Genomic DNA, 13298 nt, shown 5'->3' with positions numbered 1-13298 from the left:
GACCTGATCGACAGCCAGAGGATAACAGTTACCATCACCCTTTCTTGCCTTATAATGTCAGAGTGCGCAGAAGATAAAGTCATCCTTTTCCACAGAGATTTGGAGACTCCTGATTTCTGTTTCCGGTCATATTTTGAGTTTAGTCTCTGATTTAAGTTCATTTGACTCTCAGCTCCTCTGTCAGCCCCATAGCCCAGGGGATTTCCTTCCCTTGTTGATGGTGATGGTCTGGACCTCTGCCTTTCCCTCTTACAGCTTGTCAGTTAGGAGTGCTTTTAGCTGAAAGTAACTGAAGATCTAAGCAGTTTAAACCATAAGGCCTTTTATTATTTCCTCAACAAGCAATCTGGAGGCAGGCGATTTCAGCATTGTTTTAGAAGCTGGCTCCTTGATGCTGGGGTTTGATTCTCTGTCTGTGATTCCCTTGACCTTTTATGTCACAGTTGTTCAGTGGTTGCTATGGCAGGAAGCATCATCTCACAAAGCAGCACTCTGAGCAAGAAGAAAGGAAAGCACAGAAAATGGTCCTTCTCTCCATGATGCTTTGTCAGGGAAGTAAGTCTTCCTTGGAAGCCTCCACAGATTTCCCCCCTGTGTCTCTGTCCACCCCTAGTTCTTCTACCAGCAGAGAAGAAGAAATTGCTGTGACTGATCAGTCATCGTTTGTTCCCAGGGGCTAGAGTGAGAGGCCTGCTTTCCTGGGCATGTTGCTGCCTCCTTGATACACAGAAGTCAGGTTTTGTTAGCAGGAAAAGGAAAGAAGCATGGTGGGAGGGTGAGGGAGTGGAAATAACTGCTGCGTAGATGACTAGATTCTGCGGCCGTCTGCCTGGCCTGGCCCTTCCTTGCCCTAGAGCTATCCCTTTGGGGTGTGGAGAGCAGTGGCACTGCAGGAGTGGGAAGACGGCACAGGGACCAACTTGGTGACCACACTACACTCACTCAGTGCACGAAGAGATTACCTCTTTTCACCCCCTAGTAGAGCCACTCCTTAGGTCCCTGGCCTTATTTGATGAACTGCTTAGGAGCTTTATAGCCCTGAAATATAAGTGTATTTTGCTTGGTCACAGTTACACAGGTAGCAATTATGGGAAAAGTAAAGTATGAAAGGAAATCAGGAGGTAATGGTGGGGGAGGGAGGATGCCTAGGAGGGATCTTTAAAGCCACGTCGCCATCTCCCATCACTGCCTGCTCGTGGTGGTGAGGGTGATGTAGGGTTGCTGCTGCGGCCTGTGAAGTCTTGACGGGGCTGGATAACTCCTTCAGGGATGGAAAGCTGGGCCCGTAGAGAAGAAGCCCTTGCTAGAGTAATGGGCAGTAATTGACCAGTCCTTGGGCCCCAGGAGGGAAAACAGAGACCAGACAAAGGTTCCTGCTCTTCATCCTCTTTCCTCTGTGGGCCTTGGCCCTGCCTCTCACCTCAGGGGTGGGACCGTGGGAACCACTGTGGATGGCCTTCTTTCACAGGGAGTGTAGCTGGTGTCCCAAGCAGAAACTCTGAATTCATTTCCCACAGAAAGATTATTGATACTCCAGTTCACTTCGTTTGGATACTCATGTTGTAATGGTGCAAGAATGCAGTAAGTTAATTCTATGTATGAGCTGCTCTGTTCATCTGTCATCTTTGATGGAATTTATTTTCCTACAAAAACAAGGCTCAGGTAACTGTTTTTGAGCTCCTAAAGCACGCTTGTACATCACCATGTGACAGCCTTTCATTGTTATTTTGATCTTTCCTTAGGGAACTTGAGAGCAGCTTCTAGGATATGTGCTTTTTTCCACCTAAAATACATATTTGAATACATGTATAGGGAGGGTACAACTCAGTGGTAGAGTACGTACTTAGTATGCACGAGGTCCTGGGTTCAATCTCCAAAATATATGTATAATATGGCATATAATACTCATTGTACCAGCAAACACTAAAGCCTTCTATAATGTTCTATAAATTAATTATAACTTAAAACATATATATAATTTAAAACATTCATTTCCTATTAAATAGGTTTAAGTCTAGTACAACGTTTAAGGCCTGATTTCAAACGGAAGTATTCTTCAATGTTTGAAGATGATACTGTGACAGAATACATTTACCACTGTAATGTCCAGACTCCGAGGTAAGAGTTATGATTCTAAATTTACTGTGTTTGTGTTTTAGATTTTTCTCTTTTGAGAATATGTGAATCGTCCAGGAGACTGTTACCAGTGTGTAAATGACTAAATTTAAAAGGACTGGTTAAATTACTAATACTTTTTAATTTACTTGTCTATTCATGGAGTACCTACTGTGTAAACCATCATACTGGATTCTGATGGGAGATTAAAAAGCGAAATGTACTTTCCTTCCCTGAAGTGCCTGTGGATAAGTTGAGGGAAGTCTCAGTCTTGGGCATCTCATGGAGGTGGTCGGAGTTGAGAGAGAAAAAAATTTCAAATTAAACAGTATTCCCAAACTGAGTATAAATGTTCTACAAAAAAAGAGTTCTGGATGAAACAAAAGTAAATTGTTTTGTGTACCATGGATCTTCTTAGAGTCTGTTACTATGCCAAAGGGTTTTAATCTCCCAAGTGCATGGGAGATACTGGGCAGCATTTTTTAAGTTCATTTGATGATCTCACCTGCCTTTTACTCAGCAACTGTTAAAAAAAAGTCTGTGCGTCAGCATGAGAAACACTGCTGCGGTGGTGAGGAGTACATGAGGGGAGGGGGTTCGGCGTGAATTTTGACAGTAATTAAGAGAGAGCATAGTGAGGGAGCAAGAGGGCCAAACAAAGGTATTTCTTACTTTAAAAAAAAAAATGAGTTATGGATGTTGGGTACAAGGCACTAGTGGAGAAAACAGCCTGGAAGTGGTGAGGAGCTCGGAGGAGCCAGAAAGACAAGGCCCTCAAGCTGGTAGGGAGAGGATCGGGAATGGAGCATGAAGATGGGGGCGCCAGGTCTCGTGTTGTGACTATACTGGAATTGCTGGAGGAGCCTGTCCACACTGTGACGCCTGAACCCTGTCTCAATGACTCTGATTCAGCATTCTGGGCTGCATCTTTAACAAATGCTTAGGTGTAGGTGGGCCGTAGGCACACTTTAAAACCTAGGAGTGGTACTGCATCCTTTCTAAAACTGAGACTTGAGTGAAGGCTGAGAGGTGAGATGCAGAGACAGCCTCCTTCACTTTTCCTTTTTTTTTTTTTTTTTTACCTCTCTCACGTCTGGCAGAGAATATGTACATCTACGTTATTAAAAAGATTGAGGCCTTGGAAGCAAATGTGGTATAGCTGTAGCCTCAGTCTTTTTAATAAAGCAGGTTAGAGGTTCTCTGCCAAAGGTGGCGGAGGCTACAGAGGTTTGGGGTCCCCAAAGGGTTGAGTTTTATGACTCACCAGGCAGTCGGGTCTGGTGGGTTAGGTCTGCGCACTTTATTGACTTGTTCAACAGTTCTTAGTTGTCTGTCCCAGGTACCTCATCTGTTTTCTGGCATGGTCAGAGTGTTTTGTTCTTCACCTTCTCACATTTCATGACTACATGTTCCTGTGTGGTCCTAGTCTGTTGCCTTTCTTGTGGTAGAACTTGAATTCATAAAAGGCAATTCAGAATTATGCCTAAGACCGCAAGGAGAGCAGAAATGACAGCAAAATGGATCTGTCCTAGATTCTGTACTCTCTCATATAATGGTCAGTCAGATGTAGCCACAAGAGAAGACACGGGAGAGGCTCAAGAAAACAAAGTGTAGTATACTCACAGGTCCTAGAGAAGGGTCACCGAATGCCATGAAGGGTCACAGTGGACACACCAGATTTGTCTCAGGTAGCAGAAGACAGGAGCGAAGGTGAAGTCCAGGCCAGAGCCTGTATTGGGTTCTGCAGGAAAGGCGAGGCAGCGCAGGGTGCACAGCGTAGGACTGGCCCGTTGAATCATTTCTGTAGGCTTTAAGATACGGGGGTGGTTTCCAGGTGCCTGCACCTGGCCCAGGGATGATTAAGGCTGAGGAATACTGCCTCCTGGGCTGTGCAGGCGGCAGAAGAGGTGTGGCTCTGGATGGGTATCCAGACACTAGCCCCACAGGAAATGTAATAATTTAAGGATAGGGACTTAGGGTTGCATGTTTTGACTTGGGAGACAGTAACTTTTTTTTTTTAAGAGTTTTTTAGAGTTTAACGCTGCCTTTATCAAACAAAAGCATGTATATTCCGTGGGCTTTGTTCCTTGCATTTCTTAGAAGTCATTCTCTATTTAAGCTGCAGTTTTCCTTACACAGGGGAGAAGCTAAGTATGAGTGTGCTTTGATGGAGGTGGGAGTGTGATGCATACTCCTCCTCAGAAGCCAAATGTGTGATTTTTTTTCCCCTTCTCCTTTAAGTGGTGAGACCGCATTCAAAAATATGACCATCCCTTACGGATGGGCAAAAAGGCCGATGCTCCAGCGGATTGGTAAGATGCATCCTGACATTCCAGTTTCAGTGATCTATGGCGCCCGGTCCTGCATAGACGGCAACTCTGGCACCAGCATCCAGTCATTACGACCACAGTCATATGTAAAGACCATAGTAAGTGTGTGGCCCGTTTTTGGTTTTCAGTTGTAGTAGCTAAAGTCTGCTCTTTGCTTTCAGTGAGATTTCAGGTCATCCCTGTGCTCTCACATCTGAGCTCTACCTGCAACCTCGATCTGCTATCACTTGGGATGGGGGCAGGGTTTGACCCACAGAAGTCTTCATGTGCAGACAGTAAATCGTGGTTCTTAGGGGCCTTGTCTGACTGTAGAGCCACAGCACCCCTGAGGTGGGAGAGACTGAAAGAAGGACAGATGCAGTAGCACCTCGGCCAGCTCTCCCACCCGGGGCAGTACCGTCTCATTCTGTGCAGTGTGTCTGTTGGCCCTGTCATTAGTGGTCAGTTTAGAATGGTATTTTTGCATATTAAAATTTTACTAGGGTTGACTAGATTTTCTCTTTATTCTCAGATTCTTTATTTGCTGGAAATACATAATAGTTACTACAGATCAGTGTCACTTATTCTTTGATGTTTTATTAATACATAGCTGTTCTCACTTTCATTGCTAAGTGTCTTTACGTATATCATTGTGTTCTATCAAATGCTTTGACTCACTGACCCTCTGACCGCTTTTCCTCTCCTAGGCCATTCTTGGGGCGGGGCATTATGTGTATGCAGATCAACCAGAAGACTTCAACCAGAAAGTGAAGGAGATCTGTGACACTGTGGACTAAGCACACAGAAGGTGACGTGGGAACCCCCATGGCTGACACAGCTCCTCAGCAGTGATTCGTGGTCAGCGGGGAAGAGTAAGGAACACAAGAACCAGGCAGTCTTCTTGACTGTACTTTGCACGTTTTCTTTATGAAGTTGCTCGCACCTTTACACCAGTTAGTGCCTTCTAGAAGGATGACTTTCCTTTCTCCTACACAAAATCAAAATATACAGGAGTCTCCAAATCTACTAGCTTTAATAAAAGGTTATTTGTCCCTCTGCTATACTGAAAAATTTTAGTTTTTCAACTGAAATTTTTTTATTCCTATCTAACTTTGCTATGTCAGGTACTTTTTATATTGTAGTCTATATTGCCAATTCTAAGAAGTAATTTCTGGGTTTATTATTTTATATACTTTTAAAGGTGCACTTTATTTTCTTTGCTTATATTTACCACGTCTGATAACTGATGCAGTTATTCAAAAGTCAATGTGTTTTCATGTAAAAATTTGTCACTTTCTTAGAACCCTTCGCTTCATTTTTGATTATGGAGTGACGAGACAGGGTTTTGGTTAAAAAGCTGGGAGCTGATCACTAGCATTGATTTTGCTGATTTTCCTCTGTTCTCTATTTAAGCCTTAAAGCCCCATTCAGCATTTTAAATATGATCCATCCTGACATAACTGCAACAGCCTAAGTCCTTGGAATCTTCTGTGTGTGGCACATTCTACACTTTCAGGGGAACAGAACATTCATACTTAAGTGATTCGAGTACTGAAAAGCCTTAACTGAAAGTCTGTTCTCTCCCCACCCTCCGCATTAATACTGTATTTCTTTTCTATGAGCCAGGATGCAGCAGAAGGAACAGATTTTCTCACCGAGGGGATATTAAGACTGTTACTTTCCAGTAAGCTAAGTCATGTATTTCCATCTAACTCTGATACATGGGTGCTAAAACTGGATTACATTTTTACCACTAAAATATAATCATCATTGGTGCTGTTATTATGTCTCATGGCACCAGAAATCAGCTAGCACTTTTTTTTTAAGAGTTTTGCATTGATTAAATAACTTACATACTTGAAGTTATAGTATAAAATTTCTATAAGGTTGATTGAACTGTGTGACAAGAACTACCATCAAGTGTAGTACTTCCTTGCTGTTTTAATACAAGGAGGACTTCTTTGAAACTGTGAAAAAGCTCCGTCTGGTAACTGGCTGCTGAGAAGACCCTCTGCACAAAAAAATTGAATGAGATGGTCACCATCAAGGCACCTGGGCCTTATATTTTGCTAATGTTGCTCGTCTAGCAGAAAGGTGGTTATGTAAATAAAAAACAGTGAACTAGAGCAAATAATGACTTAATGGTTTTGATTGTTGGCATTTTTTAAATGATTAGTTAGGAAATTTTTAGCTGTTAGGAAATGTAAGGTTGTATCACTGTTGATTAACTGTAGGAAAGGCTGAATGTTCTGTTTTCAACATTATCTCCCCTACAGAAGAATAGGCAAATTATACTGAAGCAAGACAGATAGCTTCCTTCTGAGCAATTTGTCTCACTTGTTGGAGGAACTAGGTATCTCTACCTTGAGAACAAAAGTAGCCTTTACTTTTTAGTGTCTTAGATGGCCAGAGTCAAACCTATACGTGCTGCAAATAGTTTGAGTAATATTTTAGTATTTTTATTTGATACAATGTCCAGTCTCTTAATTCTCCTTTGCTGGGTGAATGACAATTTTCAATTGTGCAGGAGAGTTTCTGTGCAGGAAACTTGGTCCTGACCCTTGGAGGGAAGTTACTGGCTTCCCTTAGTCAATGCCGAGTGATTCAGTGAAAAGATGGACCCAGATGTCAACTGGAACTTACTTTCCTATCGACTGATTTTGCTTTATTTGAAAAGCATTGTTATAATTCTCTTTAAAAGTCAAATTTTACCTTGAGCTATTATATATGTAATTTTGTGAAGATGGAGTTAGCACAGAAGGTCATAATCCTTGAACTCCTAAAAATACAATGAGTCTTAATATTGTCTTTTTTTAAAAAAATCTATTATGGTATTTGATCTTTGCTAAATTATGCATGGTGTATTTTATTTTACATAATAGATTTACTGTGATAGTCACAATTAGAAGGAATATATTTTCTTGAGCCATTAGTATGGCCCTGTCTGTTTACACTAGTTATTATATAGGACCACAGACCCAGTGAGTGGGCATTCTAAGAGAAGGTTGCTCTGCAATGTTATGACCTCCATCTGTGGCTTTACCTGTATCCATCCACCCCCTAGTATGATTTCTGTTTTCTTCTAAAACTAATTTTTAAAATAACAGCAACAAAAACACAAACTCTAGTTTGCCTAGAATTTGTTTCAGAATATTATTTAGAAACACTTTTGAAATGTCTTCATTCATATACATATATATTTATATTTAAAGGACATACTAGATTCCAATAAAACAAGGTTTTTTCCTGCATACAGGTATTGTGAAGAGTAAACAATAATAGCCAGAGATCCCTAGTAAAGAACCATGGGAAGGAGGGGTAACCCTACTAGATATTATAACATACTATATACAATTTAAAGAAAGTCCAGGAATTTAGTATATGATAAAGGGAGCATCTTTATTTATGGAAGAAAAGACTTTAAAAAGGGTGTTGAAACAAGTGTTGTTAACCATATGGAAAATAATAACATTGAATCCATTTCTCGCACTATGCACAAGGATAAAATCTGAATGGATTAGAGACCCAGTTGAAAAAATGAAACCTTCATAGGTGAATTCCTTTATAATCTGAGAGTGGGGAAAACTTTCCTGTGCCTGAAAATCCAGAAGCAATAGGAGTTTATATCTTTAACTGAAAGTAAGAGTTTTGGATGGCCAAAAAAAGCGAAGTTAAAGAATAAATAATAAACTGGCAAAAATATTTGCAACATTTGTCACAAAGGGCTAATATATTGAAGAATTTCTAAACTTTGAGAAGAACCAGAAAGAATGGGAAAAAGCTATGAACAGTTCACAGAAAATAAAATGCAAATGGCCCTTAAACATAAGAATATGCATAATAAAAGAAATGCAAATGAAAAATACTGAGCTACCATTTCTTACCTGTCGGATCTGGAAAAGTCCAAGTTACACAGTGTACATTGTTGGTGAGACAATGGGGCAACAGGCACTCTCAAGAGTACAAATTTCTGTGGATGGGATTTGTTAACAACTAGCAAAGTTAAATATGAGTTTATCCCTCAACCTCACAGTCTCACTTCTAAGAAATCTACCTAAGGTGTCCTCTTGAAAGTATAAGATGATGTCTGCACAAAGATCTTCACTACAGTACTATTTATAACAGCTGAAGAGTGGAAGCCACCCAGGTCTCCATCTAGAGGGGTTTGATGGGAGAAACTCGGGTATGTTTCACCGCTGAAAATAAAAAAAAAAAAAAAGAGAGAGAGAGAGAGCATCTCCAGGAGGGGAGAGGGAGAAGACTTCAGAACTCCACGCACACTGAGACACGTCTCAGCTGGTCTCTACTCTTGTTTGTAGGGATTTTGTTGGTTGAATGCCTGAAAAGGGAGATGGGATGCCCTTCAGACTGTGCCAGCTTAGCCAGCATTACTGACCACCTGTCGCAGGCTCTGGTGATAAAAACAATCTTGAACTCCCTGCCCACCCCCCGCCACCACTCCCTCAAAGTGCTATCCTGGAATCCTCTCCAGAGCAGAGGAAGGGAAAGTGAAGACCAGAAAGTTTGGTGTGCTACCTATTGTGTAAGAAAGGAGGAGACAAATGAAAAAACACATTTGCTTCTATTGGGGAAAAAAAAAGCAATGGGGGATTAGTTACACCAGTAACTAATAAGTCAGTTCCCTTGTTGGTGGTTGTGGTAGGGAGCTAGGCAGAGATGGCATCTGGATCTGGATCTTGTTTTATACTTTTTACAATGTTTTCTATAATTAAAAACAACCAACTCTTACAACCAAAACTTAACTCCCTATCAAGTTGGCGGTATAACCACACAGAAGAATTACTTCAAGTGACTTTAAAGCCCAGCATTTCGTCTGCACTTTGCTAACGGAATGTATCCTGTAAACCAAAGAACCACAATGGAATCTTAAACTGCATTCAGTATTTTTATTTTTAGCAATGATGTACTGTTGGTATTGGTGTTGTACTTTGAAACTATGTATTTACATATGATAAAGTAAATACTTACTATGTCAAAGGAATTAAGAGCCAAGATTTTTAGTATGAGAGAACAAGAGATAAAAGAAAAAATTTTTAAAAAAAGATAAAATCAGGTTAACATCCTGTAATTGTATATTTCAATTGGAAATACCAGCAAAATACTGTGACTTATTTTATCCCCTAAAAAATACATATTGTGTAGCTCTATCTGATTGCCTAGAAGCAGTCAGAGCCCAGTGGAAAGGCCCACTCTACCACCAGGATTATCCCATTAAAATGGACCAGGAAAAGATGGGATGACGCTGGACCACTTTGTGTCTGAAAGCAAGAAAGCAGTCAGAGTAAGGTCATATCAGAAGGACCCAGGAGCCAACTTGAAGGGGCTCCCATAGGCCAAAGATGGAACAATTTGAACATCAAAAAGAATAGCTATTGACATGAAATATATAAAAATCCATGAGTTTTTAATGATAGCTTAAAAAAAAACTACTAGTCATCTTTGGAGATTACTAGGGCACCAGCTTATTGTTTTGAAAATTGTTAACTGGAAAAATAAAGTTTTTATTGTGACATCTTTGCGTATCGGGTTAACCTGGTAAGGGAAAGTTTTTCACTTAAGAATCACAGCTAAATGCCAGAGAATTGATAGGATTAGGAAAGCACCATTTTGTCACCTCTTGTGAAATAATGAATCTAGGCTTCTGAATGTATTGGCTGAAAAGTTGATGGAAAACGTTTTATTGGACAGCTCGGGTTGGTAAGAGCTGAACCCCAGTGGTCAACCTTAGCATTACTGAAAAAGAAACAACCAGAAGTCACCTGCTTCTGACATGTTGTAGCAGCGAGAACCCAGCACCACCTATGATGAATTATTGCCCCAAACAAACAAAACTGAACCTGAATGTAAGCAAGACTTTTACATCTAACAATCAGTTTATGAAAGCATGGGATACTGAGGAACAGGTTCAACAACACACTTAATCCAGAATCTGGAAAAGTCCACAGGACACATAATCCACTTCAGCAAATGGAAGGTGTAAAATGAAGGTGGTGGTGAGGGGACTTAAAGACTGGAGACACCTAAAGGACTTGTCGGATCCTGATTTGAACAAAACCACCTTACAAAGACATTTTTGGAAACAATTAGAGAAAAATTTAAGACAAATTGGATATCAGATGATATTAAAGAGTTATTAATTTCGTTAGGTGAAATAATAGTATAGTGACTTTTTTTTAAGCCCTTATTTGTTAGAGATACATACTAAGTATTCATGGTTAAAGTTATAACTGGAATTTCCCTGAAAATATTCAGGGAAGAAACGGGCAGGGGCAGGAAATAGGTGAAATGAACAGAACGCTGTTACACTGAATTTGAGGGACAGACACATAGGATACATAGGGGCTTATACAGGGGCTGATTCTTCTGTTTCTTCTACTTTTATGCACACTTGAGAATTTCCGTAATAGAGAATTTTTGTTTATTTGTTTTTTTAGGAATAAAGAAAGAGCAGAAAAGTGTGTAATAGCTGGAGGGGGAGCCTTAGATTAACTCAGCAGAAAGAGTGGGGAAGTGACGATGCAGTAGAGAATGGTTGGGATGAGGTATTACCAAGGCTAAGGGCAAGTAGTAACTCTCACATACTATTGGTGGGACTGTGAATAGGTATCACCCCTTTGACAGGTGATTCACAATATGTGGTAAAGTTATGTGTGCTCTGTACCACCTGACACAGCAGTTTTGTGTCCAGCATTCAGTCCCACAAATAGGCCAGCACCAATGTGCAAAGACATCTACAGGGTGTTCATTGTAACACGGTAATATTAAAAATCCGGAAGCCAGTGTATCATTAAATCCCAGGACATCAGTATGCTGGAATATGATGCAGCCTTAAAAATGAAGTGGGTCTCAGTATATACGTGTATCAGATCATCATGTTGTACACCTTAAACTTACTTACATGTCAGTAAAGTTGCAGTAAAGCTGGGGAAAATGAGGTAGGTCTGTCTGTAAGTGCCAATAGGGGAAATTTCCAAAATATCTTTAATGAAAAGAGTGAAGAAAAAACCCAGAATTCAGAATAGTATTTCATATGTATACATACACACATGCGTGCGCACACACACACATTCACACACTCACAAATGTATACAGAATAGTGTGTGTCTCTGGAGTTATGTAAAGACATACCACATACTCATATATATAGACATTTTGGGGAAGGTAGATACCTACCTGAGTTTGTTAACAGTGGTTAGCTTTGAAGAGGGACAATTCATTATGTTGTAAATGCTTTTGTAAATTTTGGATCCTTGTGCATTCCTTTTGTTTTAATAAAAACTCTATAAAATATAGGGAAAAATCTTGATTACATGTGAAATAAGTAAAAAAAAAAATAACTAAAGGGACTTACTGGCTCTGTGTTCTGTGTGGATGTGCAGACACAGATTGAGGGAAGAAGGGATAGATGTTCAGAATATGGAAGGCTGTAAGTCTCAGTGATTTAATGTTGAAAATTGAGCTATGACATTATGACCGGTCTTTGTTCTCTCTAAGATAGAAATACAATCCTGGCATGAATCTACCTTCTTCATCTGCCCTCTTTTGCTTAAACTTTTTGAAAGAGGGACCTGAACTAAAATACATATTTCTATCTATCTGTTAAGCTCTTTCTCTGTCTCTCCCCATCTCATATGCACCCCCATATTTCTCCTGCTATTTCCTGTGAAAACTCTACTTAGACAAAAATTTTTAACATATATAATTAGAACTGAGTAGAAAATACCCATTTTCTGGCCATAACCTGGCTTTTAGGATCACTTAATTAGGTTAGGTCCCAAATTTGAAATTGAAAAACATTCTTGTCACATAGTTTACTAAATGAATGGGTAAGGAATTTTATTTCACCACATATTTTAATTCCTAAAAAATTTTCTCTATACTCACTTAAGTCTTAAGGGGTTTCCATTGAAGTGCCCATTAACTGAAAATTTATAATAATCTAAGCCTTTTTCCTTATTAAACATTGCATTCATTCTGAGAGAGGGGTCACTTAACTGACAGATGCAAGGGATAAGGGTTCTAAATCAGGTTTGTCACATTGTCTCGGGGCACTTGTTAGAGAGACAATTATGAAAGGCTGAATGACTGGGCCCTATTTCCTATTTGGTAAAATTAGACATGTTAGTCACAATGACCAGGGCGGGAGTGCATTACACACATTTCCTGCCACGTTTGCTGTGTCCATTGTGAGTTGTTTCCTAGTTTTTACCTATGAATGTGTTTATAATTGGGAGTTACAGCAATGGAAACAATTAAATGTTGAGACCAAGATGCCAGACAGGAATGACTGGTACTTCACCTTCCAGCACCAGCCAGCTTGCTGTATTTCTGCTGGTTTGCGAAAACCCCTACAGATCTTCAATACACACCTATTCCAGACTTGAAAATGCTGCTTTCCATGGGGTGGGTTGGGCATGGGGGTTCAGGGATATGGAGAGTAAAAGATGGCAGAGGAGGGATTCCTCATGCTGACCTGCAGGAGACCCCTGAAGGACAGCCGTCCCGTGATGTGTGATAGGGTATGTGTTGTAACATACCATAAAAGTTTTCAGTGATGATTATTAAGGAGGAACGCATCCCTTCTGTGCCTAGGAATGACTTCTCAGCTTCATGTGGCCCATACCAAATGTGGGCAGCTGACACATCTTCCTCAGCAGCCAAATGCAGACACCACACCTTTAAGTGCAGCCTGGTTCAGCAAATGTCTGAACATGAGGTCTGGACCAAGCCAACTTGCAGAGCAGCAAGGCTCAAACTCTGTGCGTGAGTCCTTGAGGCTGCTTGTTACAAAGTGCAGAGTTGAGCCACACCCCCAGGAGATTCTGATGCTGCCCATCTGTGCGTGGGGCCTAG

At 40.5% G+C, this 13298-nt stretch overlaps 1 protein-coding gene across 2 annotated transcripts in view; it reads left to right on the top strand.

Annotated features, from left to right (window-relative positions):
• Window positions 1-11737, top strand: part of ABHD5 (abhydrolase domain containing 5, lysophosphatidic acid acyltransferase) — a 38081-nt gene extending 26344 nt beyond the window's left edge. For both annotated transcript variants that reach the window (XM_010945926.3, XM_074345115.1), the window contains exons 5-7: window positions 2007-2118; window positions 4357-4543; window positions 5132-11737. In XM_010945926.3, coding sequence (XP_010944228.1) covers window positions 2007-2118; window positions 4357-4543; window positions 5132-5221 — 389 coding nt within the window. In that variant the 3' untranslated portion in view covers window positions 5222-11737. The remainder of the gene's footprint in view (window positions 1-2006; window positions 2119-4356; window positions 4544-5131) is intronic.
• Window positions 11738-13298: the final 1561 nt, after the last annotated feature.

The sequence above is a fragment of the Camelus bactrianus genome, chromosome 17, assembly GCF_048773025.1.
Source record: "Camelus bactrianus isolate YW-2024 breed Bactrian camel chromosome 17, ASM4877302v1, whole genome shotgun sequence".
NCBI classification, from domain to species: domain Eukaryota; kingdom Metazoa; phylum Chordata; class Mammalia; order Artiodactyla; family Camelidae; genus Camelus; species Camelus bactrianus.
This window is presented reverse-complemented; position numbering and strand designations above follow the sequence as displayed.